Source organism: Schistocerca gregaria, chromosome X (assembly GCF_023897955.1).
Source record: "Schistocerca gregaria isolate iqSchGreg1 chromosome X, iqSchGreg1.2, whole genome shotgun sequence".
Lineage (NCBI taxonomy): Eukaryota > Metazoa > Arthropoda > Insecta > Orthoptera > Acrididae > Schistocerca > Schistocerca gregaria.
Genome location: NC_064931.1, coordinates 210,810,044 through 210,829,303, shown reverse-complemented (window position 1 = coordinate 210,829,303; position 19,260 = coordinate 210,810,044). Strand labels below are relative to the sequence as shown.

The following is a 19,260-nucleotide window of genomic DNA, read 5'->3' as shown; positions in this document are numbered from 1 at the left end:
CGTGCATGTAGATGAGCACACGCACGTGTGTGGATGGGTGACTGCATAAATTCATTATGTATAGTTTGAGGGTACTCTTGGGTCTTCAATGATTCTCATGGGGGCGGTGGTCTGGGTTTCATAGTGTTAATTTCTGTCCCTTGGAAGTTTTCCTTCACAATAGGCTCTACAGGAAATGAATAAATCAAGTCATATTTTACCTTGCTGAAATACTAATTCTCAGAAATACTTTGCGAATGTATGTTGAGTTTGAGGGATTCTAAAGTTTATAACAACTTAACATACAAACAGTTGAAATTTGTGTATCAATTTTTTAACAAACATATCAGTAAGTACAGATATACTACACTGCATCATATTAAGAATTCCTTTTTATTACAATAAAGGAAGATAACCCACCTTACAACACACAGCAAAAGCCTTCAATGGGTTGGGTACAGCTTTCTTTCTCACAACTTCATTCATAAATGTGTCATACAGCTTACGCTGAAATGGAGTCATTCTGAGAAGCAGTACATACTCTTCTTTTTGCGGCAGAGACACTTGTAATACAGAATGACTGCGCCTAGAATGAACCATACATATTATATTCTCATCAATTATTCATACAAAAGACAATATTAAAATCTAACCCCTACACTTCAAATTTTTCTTCTGCAAGCAATAAATATAGAGCAAGAAGCTAGCCTGTGGTTTGAATTCCATGTGCAGTTGGCAGAAAAAGCTACTTTTTTTCAGATCTTTAGCTTCAATAAGCTAATGAAAGATTACATTCTTTTTTGTCTCTAGAACAGCAATTTCCTGAGATAATTTCTTTACTCATGAACAACTATACATCAGTATCCCTTTATGGCCTGTAACAACAATCTTGAATGTCACATCATATTACTTATAGGTTTACAATTATTCCACCTAGCAACTGTTTCACTGCACTGTAGTGTAAGGAATTGAGATTAAACACACCCTTTCACCCCAACACCCTACTGGGCTCTATCTACACTAGCCTTAATCTCTCCCCTGCCCCATCACCCTCCATGATTCTGAGCAAACTGTGAGACATGGTTGGCATTGTGCCCAAATTTAAAACACTTTCTAACTGAAGGAACCCACTAGTCTCTTTAATATGACTGTTTTCGTGCAACCACACTGTTATTCTGAGAAATACATATCTCCTTTTATCTTTCAGCCCACAAATGGAGGTAATATGCAAGATATTAATAAATTGAAAGCCAAGTCACAAGCCTCCCTCAAAATGAAACTTCTACCCCTGCTTATAATGTTTTCCGACAACATCTTTATTTCAGCAGTCTGCTTAGTTATGCCGTCATAGCAACAAAGAGGCTGCTTTGGATTTATGTCACTTCAGGATCATACTCCTGGCACTGTTTGGCAACAACAGTTAACCATTTTATTCAACTGTTTTAATATTTCTTGCACTTCTCCTCTACTCTTTTGGATATCTATTACATATACGACATACTACAGTGATCTGGAATGTGTCACAAAGCAGACCTTTTATCTTTGTTAGCAGGAGTAACATGCATCAGATGGTGGCTGGGCCAGAACAGAGCAGATGAAATGCACACAAGGTCATAATATTAATGAGGATTGCAAAAATTAAAACTGTCATTGCACAGCGAGAGATACTATCAAAAGCCATCAAACATTTGCAATGGCTTGCAAAGTCATCAGATTTGAACCTGGGGGAAAGCTCGATCAGTTGATACTGATCCAGCATGTCAGGGAGACTATGCAGCAACATGGTCGCCCTGTGTAAGTTGTCAAGGAGGGAATTATTGGACACTGACATCACCAACAACCATAGTTTGTGCAGTCAATGTCACAGAAAATGACAGTAAATCATAGTATTCAAATAAGCTTATCATTGTTTCTTCACAAAACAAAACAAAATACAGTATCCTACAACTACATATCAATGAACCACAAATAGAATCAGTCAACTAGAATACATAGATGCAACAGTATGTAGGGACGTCTCCAACAACCATAACTTGTGGAGTCAGTGCTACAGTAAATGACATTATTCAAATAAGCTTATCATTGTTTCTTTACAAAAACAAAACAAAATATAGTATCCTATGACTAGAGTCCTGCCCCCATGAACCATGGACCTTGCTGTTGGTGGGGAGGCTTGCGTGCCTCAGCGATACAGATAGCCGTACCATAGGTACAACCACAATGGAGGGGTATCTGTTGAGAGGCCAGACAAACGTGTGGTTCCTGAAGAGGGGCAGCAGCATTTTCAGTACTTGCAGGGGCAACAGTCTGGATGATTGACTGATCTGGCCTTGTAACAATAACCAAAACGGCCTTGCTGTGCTGGTACTGCGAATGGCTGAAAGCAAGGGGAAACTACAGCCGTAATTTTTCCCGAGGGCATGCAGCTTTACTGTATGATTAAATGATAATGGCGTCCTCTTGGGTAAAATATTCCGGAGGTAAAATAGTCCCCCATTCGGATCTCCGGGCGGGGACTACTCAAGAGGATGTCGTTATCAGGAGAAAGAAAACTGGTGTTCTACAGATCGGAGCATGGAATGTCAGATCCCTTAATCGGGCAGGTAGGTTAGAAAATTTAAAGAGGGAAATGGATAGGTTAAAGTTAGATATAGTGGGAATTAGTGAAGTTCGGTGGCAGGAGGAACAAGACTTCTGGTCAGGTGACTACAGGGTTATAAACACAAAATCAAATAGGGGTAATGCAGGAGTAGGTTTAATAATGAATAGGAAAATAGGAATGCGGGTAAGCTACTACAAACAGCATAGTGAACGCATTATTGTGGCCAAGATAGATACGAAGCCCACACCTACTACAGTAGTACAAGTTTATATGCCAACTAGCTCTGCAGATGACGAAGAAATTGAAGAAATGTATGATGAAATAAAAGAAATTATTCAGATAGTGAAGGGAGACAAAAATTTAATAGTCATGGGTGACTGGAATTCAAGTGTAGGAAAAGGGAGAGAAGGAAACATAGTAGGTGAATATGGATTGGGGCTAAGAAGTAAAAGAGGAAGCCGCCTGGTAGAATTTTGTGCGGAGCACAACTTAATCATAGCTAACACTTGGTTTAAGAATCATGAAAGAAGGTTGTATACATGGAAGAACCCTGGAGATACTAAAAGGTATCAGATAGATTATATAATGGTAAGACAGAGATTTAAGAACCAGGTTTTAAATTGTAAGACATTTCCAGGGGCAGATGTGGACTCTGACCACGTGGTCAATCTATTGGTTATGACCTGTAGATTAAAACTGAAGAAACTGCAAAAATGTGGGAAATTAAGGAGATGGGACCTGGATAAACTGAAAGAACCAGAGGTTGTAAGAGTTTCAGGGAGAGCATAAGGGAACAATTGACAGGAATGGGGGAAAGAAATACAGTAGAAGAAGAATGGGTAGCTTTGAGGGATGAAGTAGTGAAGGCAGCAGAGGATCAAGTAGGTAAAAAGATGAGGGCTAGTAGAAATCCTTGGGTAACGGAAGAAATATTGACTTTAATTGATGAAAGGAGAAAATATAAAAATGCAGTAAATGAAGCAGGCAAAAAGGAATACAAACATCTCAAAAATGAGATCGACAGGAAGTGCAAAATGGCTAAGCAGGGATGGCTAGAGGACAAATGTAAGGATGTAGAGGGTTATCTCACTAGGGGTAAGATAGATACTGCCTACAGGAAAATTAAAGAGACCTTTGGAGATAAGAGAACCACTTGTATGAACATCAAGAGCTCAGATGGAAACCCAGTTCTAAGCAAAGAAGGGAAAGCAGAAAGGTGGAAGGAGTATATAGAGGGTTTGTACAAGGGCGAGGACAATATTATGGAAATGGAAGAGGATGTAGATGAAGGTGAACTGGGAGATATGATATTGCGTGAAGAGTTTGACAGAGCACTGAAAGACCTGAGTCGAAACAAGGCCCCCGGAGTAGACAACATTCCATTGGAACTACTGACGGCCTTGGGAGAGCCAGTCCTGACAAAACTCTACCATCTGGTGAGAAATATGTATGAAACAGGCGAAATACCCTCAGACTTCAAGAAGAATATAATAATTCCAATCCCAAAGAAAGCAGGTGTTGACAGATGTGAAAATTACCGAACAATCAGTTTATAAGCCACAGCTGCAAAATACTAACACGACTTCTTTACAGACGAATGGAAAAACTAGTAGAAGCCAACCTTGGGGAAGATCAGTTTGGATTCCGTAGAAACGCTGGAACACATGAGGCAACACTGACCTTACGACTTATCTTAGAAGAAAGATTAAGGAAAGGCAAACCTATGTTTCTAGCATTTGTAGACTTAGAGAAAGCTTTTGACAATGTTGACTGGAATACACTCTTTCAAATTCTAAAGGTGGCAGGGGTAAAATACAGGGAGCGAAAGGCTATTTACAATTTGTACAGAAACCAGATGGCAGTTATAAGAGTTGAGGGACATGAAAGGGAAGCATTGGTTGGGAAGGGAGTAAGACAGGGTTGTAGCCTCTCCCCGATGTTATTCAATCTGTATATTGAGCAAGCAGTAAAGGAAACAAAAGAAAAATTTGGAGTAGCTATTAATATCCATGGAGAAGAAATAAAAACTTTGAGGTTCGTCGATGACATTGTAATTCTGTCAGAGACAGCAAAGAACTTGGAAGAGCAGTTGAATGGAATGGACAGTGTCTTGAAAGGAGGATATAAGATGAACATCAACAAAAGCAAAACGAAGATAATGGAATGTAGTCGAATTAAGTCGGGTGATGCTGAGGGAATTAGATTAGGAAATGAGACACTTAAAGTAGTAAAGGAGTTTTGCTATTTGGGGATCAAAATAACTGATGATGGTCGAAGAAGAGAGGATATAAAATGTAGACTGGCAATGGCAAGGAAAGCTTTTCTGAGGAAGAGAAATTTGTTAACATCGAGTATAGATTTAAGTGTCAGGAAGTCGTTTCTGAAAGTATTTGTATGGAGTGTAGCCATGTATGGAAGTGAAACATGGACGATAAATAGTTTGGACAAGAAGAGAATAGAAGCTTTCGAAATGTGGTGCTACAGAAGAATGCTGAAGAATAGATGGGTAGATCACATAACTAATGAGGAAGTATTGAGTAGGATTGGAGAGAAGAGAAGTTTGTGGCACAACTTGACCAGAAGAAGGGATCGGTTGGTAGGACATGTTCTGAGGCACCAAGGGATCACCAATTTAGCATTGGAGGGCAGCGTGGAGGGTAAAAATCGTAGAGGGAGACCAAGAGATGAATACACTAAGCAGATTCAGAAGGATGTAGGTTGCAGTAGGTACTGGGAGATGAAGAAGCTTGCACAGGATAGAGTAGCATGGAGAGCTGCATCAAACCAGTCTCAGGACTGAAGACCACAACAACAACATGACTAGAGTATCAATTAACCACAATTAGAATCAGTCAACTCTAATACATAGATGCAACAATGTGATGCTTCAGCATAGATAAGGCAGACTTCAGTTCACTGGCAGGATACTAGGAAAACGCAGCTTGTCTACAAAGGAGACTACTTACAAACCACTTGTGTGTCTTATCTTCGAATATTGCCCAAGTGTGTGTGACCCATGCTGTATAAGGTCAGTATTAAGTGAAGAACCTAGAGATATACTTTAGACTCTTTTAGGAACCATGACTACAAAATCAGGCTGTCTCCAGGATGCACAGAGGTATTTAACCATAAACTCTTCCCACAATCCATATGTGATTTGAAGGGTAAGAAACTCCAACACGTGGTTCCGTGATAAGTACTAGAGCAGGGCAACAGTGTGCCCAATCCATATTGTGTGCACACAGCTACACACAGCTAGAGAGAGAGAGAGAGAGAGAGAGAGAGAGAGAGAGAGAGAGAGAGAGAGAGAGAGAGAGCAAGAACACTTCAGATACTTTGGCAGAAGTTGCCAAATAGTACTGACACTGCTTTGCCTAATGGCAGTTGAGTTAGCACTTGTATATGGCCACGTGGATGGCACATCTGAGTGTGCGGATGCCACGCATTTGCGTTCACGTGCACATAGGCAGCGAATCTGCAGTGTGCACATGTGCAATGCAGTTAACTTACCACCAGAATTGGACAAAATTTATTTAAATGCAAATAACGAATACAGATAAAAATTGTTATCCATGAATAACATGTTATTCAAAATATTGTTCACTTATTTGAACAAAAACCTCTATTCATCATTTGTGAATAAAACTTGTTATGAATACTAGAGTAATTGGAAATTCAGTGACATTTATTACTCTAATTCTTTTCTCATTTAACTAAAAATACTTTTTGTTGCTTTTAAATTAGTTTTCAGAACAACTATTTTTGTCAAAAACCTCATTAAAAACTGTAATTGATTTTCGAAGATTTGTCATTGCGACACAACAGAAAATACATTCACTCAAGCAACAAAGATATTGGTGCATTATATCCTCTGAATTCATCTTCATTTCATGACAACAACATATGACTTTCAACTAACAATCTTCTAAAAACACAAACAGGAATCATCAGTTCCATTGTACTTTTTGGCAAACAATTTGTTGCGATTCCATGTTAGCTTCACTTCCCAAATTACATTCAAAACAAAATTTTCTTTTTATGTCATAACATCATTCAAATTCGTGATCCAATGTCTTTGAAATTTCTTTGGCTGTTATATGTCTGTAGCTTGTTGTAAGTCTCCCTCGGTCATGGACAACAATACAAATGAGCTATCTGTGTTTAAATCATGGGTAAGACGTCACTGCAGTAATTACATTTGGTATAGAAAGGCAAGGAAGGCTTTCCAATCATCTCTTGACACTTTCTCGATAAAAAAATTGCCAGTGTCGTGCAACATTATGAACTTGTTTATGTACTCAAACCCAGTGCCTCGTCCAATATTTTTGAATCCTAAAGTTCAATGTGACTGCATAGACGCATGGCAGATAAAAAAACTATTCCATATTCTAATGGAAAGCTTACTAAGGGTTAATCCAAAAACACTTTCGGATGGATTTGGACATCCAGGAGTTTTTTAGATTTAAAGTCTGTTGACATTAGCCATCAGCAACTGGGTTCTAACTTGTTCAAAGAGATTTTGGGATTGCAGACGATCATCGTAAACTGCACTCCATGATAGTCCAACTGGACACCTGCCAGTCATCTACAGGTGAGCCTCCGAAGACTGACAAAGATGTTCTACGCTCCGCCTTATACAGTGCACTGGTAATATTGCCATGCACGGATCATAATCATAGTGACAAAAGGACCACATCACCCAGTGGCTGCATCCTTGTTGTCGGAACTGCGAAGATCGGCTGTTTGAGCAAATCCCAGAGATGATGGGATTCCACACATTATCCAGCTGACAGCTGCTGTCACGGTTCGTTAGATTTTATGCAATGCATATTTCAACAGATTCTTTTATAATGGAGTCCCAAAAAGATATTACTGTGGCCAAAATTAAAGTTTTTGTCATACTCCATTGAAAGACCATTGGTGATAAATTGTTCTGTTATTGCAGACTTGTTGGGTTGCAGAAGACAAGTGCAACATTTACATTCTGTGCAAAGTTCTTCGACTGCGTGTGTTATTTGCCCTATATGGATCATACAACACTGGAAAGGTATTTTGTAGGTTCCCACCTTCTGCAATAAGAAGTCATCCTTTACTGATCCCAGTAAATGACACCAGAACAGTCCAATGACAGCGGCGAGTGGCAACGTCGAAGACAGCTGATCTTTGCAGTTCCACCAGTGAGGACACTGCCACCGGGTGGTGTGGTCCTCCTATCACAGTGACTGATGCATGCTTGGCAATACTATCAGCATGCTATATAAGGCAGGGCAGAAAACACCGATAGCTCACCTGAAGATGACTGGCAGGTGTCCAATTTGAAATATCGTGGAGTGAAGTTTAAGACGACCAGCTTGAATACCGAAATCTCTTCAAACATTTAATTTGCCAGTAAAATTTTAAGTTTCACATCAAATGCCTTTAAGGAGAGGAGCTGCCCTCACATTGAAGAAGTTTTGACAAGCTATGTGGTAAGAGAGCAAAACTTTCAAGTTCTTTAAGGTTTTTAATGAGCTGTCGGGCCCATGGCATAATACCAAAATATGCCAGAGTTGGACACTGTATTAAGACAGCCACTACATGGAAGATAACACAGAAGGCCAGTCATGCTACTGTTGAGGAGAGATTCTGTTACAGGAGACAAAAGGTGGGATTCCGTTTCAAAAGAACTGTTCAACCTACATCTGAAAATTGCAGCACTTGTCTCTCCTGTATCATGAGATTGAGCTGATGTGGTGCCTTCAGGCAAGATTGACTGGATATATAAGAATGCAAATTTGATCGTTTGGCACCACAACAACTATCGCCAAAGGGAATAACTGCACAACAATCCATTGTTAACTTCACGAAGAAGAATTTGGACAATATGACACGGTCTGTTTTGGTTAAAGGACTCCATTTTGCACCTCTGATAAGTTTTGTGAACGGTTTTGAAGAAGCTGCATGACACCTTCCTATGAACGCTGCCAAAGAAATAAAAAGGGAAACCTGTAATGCTCTTTTGATAGCTGCTCCTCAACTCAATAATATAACAGAAATATAACCTCTGAAAAAAAGGCTGCATGACAAAATCTTCAAGAGGATCCAGACATAGTGGTGCCGAAGGCTGATAAAGTTAACTCAACTGTTTTGTTACCTTATAGTTTGTATTTGGAGAAAATGCACGGCCTACTCAATGATATTATATACAGGATTAATGATCATGAACCTACAGCACGTGTGCAATGGAAGACATTTACACTCCTTAACTCTTCCTTGTTACCTCCAGGGACCATCAAGTTATTGAAGACCACATGACAGCACACCACCAAGACTCTATGGTATTCCCTTACAGCCTATAGTTAGTAATGTTGACACACCACATATGATTTAGCCAAACAGCTTGCTTTCTTGCTCAGACAATTGGTTGGCGCATGTTTGCATCATATATGGAATTCAGCAGATTTTATAAACAGATTGATAGGTTGGTTGGTTTAAAATGGGAGAGGGGACGAGGGGGGGAGGGGGGGGGGGGGGCACCAACAAACCAAGGGAAAGAAGAAAACAAAGAAGATGTACAGCACAATAACAGGAGAAAGTAAAAACCAGAAGAACGAAAGAAGGATTAACAAACACTACAATGGACAAAACAGGACAAGAAAACCACAGAGAGATGCAAGAAACAGGGAAAAGAGATTAAAAACAAGAAAGCAAATTACCATGACTGGCTGACCCTGAGAATAAAAAGAAGGAGAAGCCAACCACTCTGCAACACATTAAAACCTCTACCCTAAAAGTCCTAAGGTGGACGAGAAAGAGGGACAAAGAACATGCGCCAAAACTCAGATCAAATGATAAAACCCATCCTCACGAATCAAACGTAAAACTAAAGCTGCTGTTGAGGCATTGTCGCCCAACACCGAATGTAGGGTGCTAGGAAAGTTAGAAGTGGGCAGTCCAGCAAGAGATGAACAACTGTCATTTGGGAGCCACAGCAACACTGAGGTGGGTCCTCATGATGGAGGAGGTAACCATGTGAGAACCACATATGGCCAATGCAGAGAGGACAAACAACAATTGATTCCATGCGAGAAGCCCGCAGGGAAGACTTCCACACATTCACAGTCTCATTATTGACACGCAGTTTGTTGTGCACACTGTTATGCCAGCCACCTCCCAAAGCCAAAAAACCTTGCGGTGTAAGACAGAACGCAGGTCAGTTTCAGAGATGCCCATCTCCAGGAGCAGTTTCTGAATAGCTTGTGTGGCCAGCCTGTCAGCAAGTTCGTTGCCTGGGATTCCGACGTGTCCTGGGGTGCACACTAAACACCACTGAGCGACTGGACCGTTCCAGGGCAGAGGGGGACTCCTGGATGTTGGATACCAAAGGATGGCAACAATAGCTCTGGTCGATAGCTTGTAAGCTGCTCAGGGAGTCAGAACAGAGAAGAAACGACTCACCAGAACAGGAACGGATGTACTGAAGAGCACAAGATACGGCCAGAAGCTCTGCAGTGAATACACTTCAACCAGCAGGCAAGAAATGCTGTTCAATATGGTCTCTGTGGACATAGGCAAAGCCAACATTACCATCAGCCATTGAGCTGTGTCAGTGTAAACAACTTCAGAGCCACGGAACACATCAAGAATCGAGATGAAGTGACAGCGGAGAGCGATGGGGTTAACGGAGTCCTTAGGGCATGCAAAAGATCCAGACAAAGCTTCGGCTGAGGTATACACCAGGCAGGTGTATGTGAATGGACCTCACGTAGAAGTGGTAAAGGGAAGGACTCCAGTTTGGAGAGAAGGGATCGCACACGGACCGCAATAGTGAGCCCTCACCTGGGCCGCTGATGCGAGAGATGATCTGCCGCAGATGGGGGAAAAGGAGACTGTAATTTGGATGCTCAGGAGGACTACAAATGTGTGCAATGTAACTGGCTAGCAGTTGCGCATGTCAGATCCGCAATGGATGGACTCTTGCCTCCACCAGGACACTGGTCACCAGACTCATTCTAAAAGCTCCTGTCACTAAGCGAAAGCCACAGTGGTGCACTGGATCGAGTAAACTCAACGCTGGAGGTGCTGCTGAACCGTAAACCAGACTCTCATAGTCAAGGCGGTATTGGACAAGCGCTCTGTAGAGCTGCAGCACCGTAGAGCAATCTGCACCCCAGTTGGTGTTGCTCAGGCAGTGGAGGGCATTGAGGTGCTGCCAGCACTTCCATTTAAGCTGACAAAAGTGAGGTAGCCAAGTCAATTGGACATCGAAAATCAGTCCTAAGAATCGATATATCTCCACTACAGTGAGCGGATCGTCATTAAGATAAAGTTCTGGTTCCGGATGAGCGGTACGATGCCGACAGAAGTGCATGACACATGACTTTGCAGCTGAAAACTGGAAGCCGTGGGCTAGAGCCCATGACTGTGCCTTATGAATGGCTCTCTGTAGGTGCCGCTCAGCAACACCAGTACCGGAGGAGCAATACGTAATGCAGAAGTCATCCGCATTCAGAGAAGGGGAGACCAACGGCCCTACAGCTGCTGCTAGGCCCTTAATGGCCACTAAGAATAGAGATACACTCCATACAGAGCCCTGCAGAATGCCATTCTCGTGAATACAGAGGGAACTATGGAAGGCACAAACTTGGACACGGAAAGTACGGAGCAAAGGGAAGTTTTGGATAAAAATCGGGAGGGGGGCCCCAGAAAGACCACTCATTCAATGTGGCACGGATATGATGTTGCCAGGTCATGTTGTATGCTTTACGTAAGTCAAAAAAGACAGCAACTAGGTGTTTGCATCTGGAAAAGGCTGTTCGGATGGCAGACTCGAGGAACACAAGATTACCAGTGGTAGAGCGACCCTGGCTGAAGCCACCCTGACAGGGAGCCAGTAAGCCACATGACACCAGGACCCAACCCAACTGCCGACACACCATACATTCCAGCAGCTTACAGAGAACATTGGCGAGACTGATGGGCCGGTTGCTATCCACAACAAGCAGATTTTTACCGGGTCTTAGCACCAGAATGATGGTGCTCTCCTCCCATTGTGATGGATAGATGGCATCACACCAGATCCGGTTGAAGATGACAAAGAGATGTCACTTGTAGTCAGATAAGAGATGTTTAATCATCTGACTGAAGATCCGATCTGGCCCAGGAGCTGTGTCGGGGCAATATGCCAGGGCACTGAGGAGCTCCCACTCTTTAAAGGGGGAGTTATAGGGTTGAATGTGGTGTGTAGTGAACGAGAGGACTTTCCTTTCCATCCGCCATTTGAGGGTGCAAAAGGCTGGGGGGTAGTTATCCGAAGCAGAGGCTCGAGCATAGTGCTCAGCAAAGTGCTCGGCAATCGGGGTCTGGTACCCAAAAAGACGTCTCATCTTCGTCCAGACTTGGGAAGGCGATGTATGGCACCCAATGGTCGACACATACCTCTTCCAACACTCCTGTTTCCATCGTTTTATAAGCAGGCAAACACAGGCAGAGGCCTGCTTAAAGGCTATCGGGTGCTCTAGGGGAGGGTGACGCTTATGTCGCTGTAGAGCTCACTGACTCATGGAACTGATGGGGCTAAAACTGTTCTCGTAGCAACGGCATAAGAGGAGGTCACAGCCACAGGATGTAGTCACTCAAATTTCCTATTATCCTCAGTGTAGGTCACTCATCCAGGGTCTTGTATTCCACGATTTTCCTATCTTGCTGTGAAATCCTGCAGTCTGGTGAGCAAGGGGAATTATGCGCTACACAGTTGACACAGATTGGAGGTGGGGCACATGGCATACTGGGATGAGATGGGATGGGATGGGATGTTGGAAGTACAGCAGAAAGACACATGGTCGAGCTTCCAGCACTTAAAGCACCACATGGGGAAAAGATATATGGCTTGGCATCACAGCAGTAGACAATCACCTTGACCTTCTTAGGTAATGTGTCACCCTCAAAGGCCAAGATGAAGGCGCCAGTGGCAACCCAAATATCCCTCCTCCGACTCCAATGAATGCACCATAAGAAATGAACTCTTCGTCATTCTAAGTTGATATGCAGCTTGTCGTCTAACTGCAAGAGAAGGTCCCTGTGGAATAAAATACCCTGGACCATATTTAAGCTCTCTTGAGGCGTGATGGTAACAGAAACATCCCCCAACTTGTCACAAGCAAGTAATGCCTGTGATGTGGAGAGGATGACATTTTTATAGGCTTCATCGAGACAAAAGAGTCCCCATCAGCTCTCGTACATACAAGGTACCGGGGCAAATAATTTTCATTGCCATCCTTAGCCTGGCATTCATCCCATGGTGTGGCCAGGAAGGGGAACGACATAGGATCATACTTCCTTGCATTTTACTGAGACTTGGAATGCTTAGAGTCTGTTGGCGTTTGATCACCAGCAAGCGATGACATGGTATGCTTCATCATGCATCATCCGCCCTGATGCCACCCACTACGAACAGGGGCCCTCCCCACGGGCGCCACCCAGCCGCGGTAAAGGCCACCTGGCAGGACGGCCATTGCTGGGAGTCCCGATGCCCAAGGGTGATGGGCATCTGCTTCTTGGCATACATGGGGAGTTAACGGTGCAGGCATCAGCAGAGCGATCCCTGTGTAGTCAGGGGGCTACAACCAACAGGGTACGTGGTGGCCCCATCACAACGGACTTGCTACTGTGCTCGATATGAAAGAATTCCATGGTCATTGTCGGCACGGAAAATGACACTGCACAGTGGGTGGAGGAAAGGCCAAAAGGTGAGAGACTCATTTTAGTTACCTCGTATGACAGGCAGGAATACCTTGGGCCTTTTCTAACCCCCGGACCGGCAGGGGGGTTTTATCAATGGACCAGGGGCTTTCCACCTAGGTAGTTTGGATCTTTTAGTGAGTTTTGATGTAGTATCTCTTTTTACAAAGGTACCTCTTGTTGATTCCTTGGCACTAATTGGTAAACAGTTTCAGTCGCGCTACACTGCTTTGTTTCGGGACAGTCTTTCAGCAACATATTTTGTGTTTAACCAACTCTCTCCTTTAACCATTCTGCCTGTAGAAGGAGCCACTGACTTCGAAAGCTTGACTAATTATAACCTTCCTTTATGTGTGTGTTCTGCCACCGCTAGGTGAGTAGGCATTCAATATAGTATGACAAGACATTAATTTTAACCACAGAAACATCTTTTTGGGACTCCATCATAAAAGAATCTGTTGAAATATGCATCATGGAAAATCTAATGAACCATGACAGCAGCCACCAGCTGGATAATGTGTGGCCCGTCATCACCAGTATTTGCTCCAGACGAAGACGCCAGAACGCTATGACGATTGTGGCGAGCGGCAATGCCCAAGACAGCTGATATTTGCAGTTCCACCACCGAGAGTGCTGCTGCCATGCAGTGTGGACCTTCTGTCAACATTACTCTGATGCATGCGCAGCAATACTATCAGCGCGCTATAAAAGGCAGACCGCAAAATACATTTGTCAGTCTTCGATGGCTCACCTGAAGATGACTGGCAGGTGTCCAGTTGAAATATCAAGGAGTGAAGTTCATGATGACCACCTGCAATCCTGAAATCTCTTCGAACATTTAATTCACCGTGTTTTAGCTTTGTTCACTGATTTTGTGAAACAGGCAAACTATGTAATTGTATCAATGAAACACCCATATCCAATAGTGGTAGCAATCTTGGTGCAATGTGGAAGATGCTGCAGATTAGGAGTTTCTGTTGGCTGCATTCTCACCTTTCTCTACTTAAGTACCATACTTACTCAAGTTGGCAAGATGAGAGGGGAATTATTGGCGAGTACAGATCAGTTAAATTGGGTCACGTTGGTAGTGCAACTGCTAAGGCCGTCCACATATGAAGCATTTTCGTATTGCATTTGTTATATTGTAAAGCAAGCACAGCTGAAGGTTGGTTTAAAGGCTGCAGCGCCTTACTAGACATGGTGGTGGTCCCCACCTCTAAAGCAACGTAATACACCAAACTAGAAGAAGACCTACAGTTCAACATATACTCTAAAACACAGTGCAACTTGACTTGGTATTTATCTCATTTTTAGACATGAAATAAGCAATAAGTAACAGAAAGTAACCTTTCCCTTTTTGGTGTGGAACTTAACCTATCTTTTTTTCCTATCCTCTATGTTTCTTGATTACTTTTCATCAGCATTTCTGCGCAGATTTCACTTGACATTTCTTTTACTCTATTGATGGAAACTTCACTCAGGTTCTTTTATTACAGAGGGTGGCCAGCCCATCTGCACACACTGAGCTACCGTGTCCGTAACCAGCTGCTTACTAACTCACTGATCCACTGAGGCACATAAAACTTTTTTTTTATACCATGTTTGACAATGTGTCTTGGGATAATATTGTCGCAGAAACTAAGAGGGATGCAGAAAAAAATGATCAATGAAAATACAAAAAAGAAAACTGATGAGACAAGGATCCCTGTTAATTGTAATTAAATGAAAATATCCTCTGTGTTATGCATAATAATAGCTGAAGTAAAAAAAAATTAAAAAAATTCAAATCTACTGGTCTTAAAGTGTCATCATGCCAACACAAAGACTTTTGCATATCACTACATTTTTACATTTTGTAAATACCAATATCACTGACAAGATGGATAAATTATTCAAAGTCAGATCACGTTCAACTATTTTAATAAAAAATTCAAAGAAGTATATGTAATGGAAGAGAACATTGCAATCGATGAACCATTAATGAAATTTAAGGGACATGTGTTATAAACAATTTAATTCCTCAAAGAAGGTGAGATATAGGGTAAAATTTTATAAACTATGCAATTCGGCAACTGGGCTATTGCCATAATTTTAAAACATATTAAGGAAATGACGAAACACATCATGATTACATTTCATCTGAAACAGTTGTGAAGAAGTTATCAAAGTCAATACTAAATGAAAAACACATTTTGTACACAGATAATTCAATTCTTCACTGAAACTATTTCTAACTTTGGTTGAAAATGGAAAAAATGTTGTAGGGGCAGTACATTTCAATAAAACAAATATGGCAGCAGATTTTGTTAGAGGAAAATTTAAAAAGGGGGAATGTATAATGAGAGGCTACAATGGCATTTTAATGGTGTAGGATAAACAGGACATCCATATTATTTCTACACAGCACACAAGGGTAGAAATGACTGAGCGTAATGTAAGACAATGAAACCCTACTTTCAAACCAAAATGTATTGTTCATTACAACAGGGAAATTATTGGTTTTGACCACCAAGATTGGATATTAGCAGATTTTCTTGTTATGAGGAAATATTTGAAAATGTACTGAAAAGCCTTGCTTTATGTTTAATATTGCATGATACAATTCATATATTCTGTGCAACAAAAACACTATGAAAATGAAACAGAATTACCCCGGATATAGACTGCAAATAGCAGAAGCATTATTAGAAAATGTGTAGTCCCAAGTTGAGATAAGGACTATTTTTGGAGATATACCAATGAGACTACATGCACAATATTGGAGTCACTTTCTGAAACATATAGATCCCACACCAATGAAAATTCATCAAACAAGAGCTTGCAAATTTTGCACAAAAAATAAGAAATGGAGTGAAACAATGTGGGACTGTAAAAATTGCCATGTTTTGTTACATGTACCCCATTGTTTCAAAAAATATCTCACAGTTGAAGATTACTAATTGTCTAGAAGTTTTCTCTCACATTTCATCTGGGAATTCAAAACCAACCATTATATCGGTTACATACCTTTCTGAAATGTGTTCTAACTGCCTTTCAAGTATTAATTTACAAAGTGTTAGTGATACATTATCCACTTGCAAATAATTAATCATTTTTTTTCACTGATGAATCAATCGTATTTACTACCCAGACATCTTAAAATTATTGGTTGTACCCAAATGACGTTTATTATTTCACAATACCTTATGTTCTGCTGAAATATACATGTTATACAACACACACATTTTGACAGGTTCCAGCATATGGCTAAAAAGCTCAATGGCTCAGTCATGCAAATGACTGCCTGGCTTACTACGGCCCGAGCAATGAGGTAATCTAAAATTTTCTTCCAAACCTTTACAGCTCTTCCTGATGAAATTGTCAGCCACAACCCACTTTCAAATACTTGTCCCATTGTCAGTAGTTTGAATGCTAAAAATGTTGCACCCAATTTTAAATTTCATCCAACTAATCCTATTGAATCTACCCATGGCAGTGATGATAATTCTCCAGTGTTGCCAGGAGAAGGATTTCACCATTTTCACTATTTACTTCAAATTTCATCTGGGAATTAAAAACCAACTATTATAATGGCTTCATACCTTTTTGAAATATTGAATTGCCTTTAATGCACATGTTAGAAGACAAATTTTCCACAGATTCCAAGTTTTTCCCCAATTAATGCACCAATGGTTAACAACAGTTTGTATTTAACAACAAATCTTTCTGCTTGGCTTCTATTCAACATAAAATTTGGTTTTCATTCCATTATGTGATGCTGTACTCTAGTTCCACAGCTGACAAACATTCTATTTCATAGATGAATACTGATGGAACTTGCATTTCCTTCCTCTTATTTCAGTCATAACAACTGATGTTGACACCTGCTCAGGTACCTGAGCCCATTAAAGTACCCGCTTCCAAGACATGAGGAGGTGCACTAGCCCCCAAAATGAACCAACCTGACAAATTAACTATGGGGACCAATGTGCTGGCCACCTTGACATTTAGGCAGTTTTCCACATCCACTTACGTAAACAGGTGCTCTGCAAATACACGAGTGAGTGATGGTATTAAATTAAGACCGTCTGTGACTATGATCATAATTACAGACCATTATATTAAGACCATCATTCACTTATTTATTTACAGAGCACCTGATGGTAGTAATATGCTGAAATGAGCTCACTGTGAATGATATAAAATAAAAACAATTTACAGAGGAATGTAGCTGGCTTATATTCGTAAGAATCATATAGATTGATTTGATTTGGTTTACTCATTCATCCAATTATCACCTCAGAATGATATAGGATTTGTCACTGTAATATAATGAAAATTTAACTCGAAATACATACACAAATAGAATATATAAACATGTTTTTATGAGAATGCGGCAAGTTGTTGGCCATGGAATTTCTGAAGAAAGCATCTCAACATTTGCCAGAAATGATTTAAGAAAACCATGGAAAACCTAATTTAGGGGCCCACACAGAGCATACTCCATGCTCCTCAATATGAGTCCACTGTCACAACAACTGCATTCCTCATTTGGTTAGTACCTATGGGCAGACAACTTATATTTACATTCGGAAAACATCATCTACATTTTAGGTTACCAGAATCACAGGAAAGATAGAGGGTCATATCCCCTCATTTTTTTTCTTCAAAAAGACACTTGTATTACTGTATTTGTGACATTTTACTATAGAATGAATTGTGGTAAATACTCTAAATGTGATCAGCTAAAACACACAACTATTATGTCAGTCATTATTTCATATAAACAATACTTTTTTTACTGTTTATGAAAGCAGAACTTTTCTATTACTTAGCAGAACTACAAAAAATCCACAACATTGGTTGAAAGCACATACCTCTGTACAAACCCCTCCAGTAAGGAATGTAAGACGTGAGCTCGGTATCGCATCAATCGGATATCTTGTGGTGTTGAATCGATACACTGGCCATTTTGAATGGGTCTTTCAAACATATTGCAAAACTCAGTTCTGGACCCTAGATAATTTGGGCGCACAAAGTCAACCATGCACCAGTATTCCAGTAAATTGTTCTGGAGTGGATACCCAGTTAACACTACTCGCCGTTTGCTACGAATTTGTTTCAGGGCTTGAGATATAGACGCATGGCTGTTTTTGATACGATGTCCTTCATCACAGATGACTAGGTCTGGTCCAGGCTTCACCAATGCGGCCTGCATTTCTGAAAAGAAAAGTACCGCTGTCATATATTTTCTGAAGGAGTGAAAACAATGTGGTTAGGGAAAACAGATTCAGAAGAGTACTTGTGCTGGCACAGAAAAGTGTAGCAGCATGTTGTAAATGGTAAAACAGGCTGTGAGGATAGGGAGGGGTGTTGTAGTAGTGGTGGTAGTAGTAGTGATGATGGTGGTGGTGGTGGTGGTGGTGGTGGTGAAGCTGAAACTGAGTAGGACTGCTGGGAAATGGACATTCACAGTCTTACAATCCACACTAAAGTGAGGGGTAAGAAGCTGGATGGGAGTGGAGGGGGATTTTCGGGCAGGAACAGCAGTGGAGAAGGGTGAAGGACAGGGACATGCAGAGATTCAGACCAGTGAAATAGCAAATCTGATCAATATGTTGGAGACATCCGCACATTTCTGAGAAGCTAGTGTCAGCAGAGTGGCAGAGAATCATATGTGAAGCAGCAGTTGACAATGATGGTGGTGTGGTCAGTAGCCTGCTCACCCAACAGGTGGTCAATCTTTGTCTTGCACACAGTTATGCTGTGGTCATTCGGCAATAGACAGTTGAGTGATCCTCATGCCCACATAAATGGCAGTGTGGAAATTGGAGTCAAGCTGATATACTAAATGGCAGCTTTCATAGTATACGTTGCCTTTACGCTAGGTGACTGCATTGGTTACTGTCTTTTAGGACAGGTGAACAGCAGGAAACAATTTTAGGGAGATGTAAACAATTTTGGGGAAGATCTTTCTCATC

At 41.2% G+C, this 19,260-nt stretch overlaps 1 protein-coding gene across 3 annotated transcripts in view; it reads right to left on the bottom strand.

Annotated features, from left to right (window-relative positions):
• The window catches only part of LOC126299611 (uncharacterized), a 468,671-nt gene that overhangs the window by 99,719 nt on the left and 349,692 nt on the right, over nt 1-19,260 (bottom strand). For all 3 annotated transcript variants that reach the window (XM_049991647.1, XM_049991646.1, XM_049991645.1), the window contains 2 exons: nt 18,157-18,499; nt 400-565 (listed from right to left, as the gene is read on the bottom strand). In XM_049991647.1, the coding sequence (XP_049847604.1) occupies nt 400-565; nt 18,157-18,499 (509 nt within the window). The remainder of the gene's footprint in view (nt 1-399; nt 566-18,156; nt 18,500-19,260) is intronic.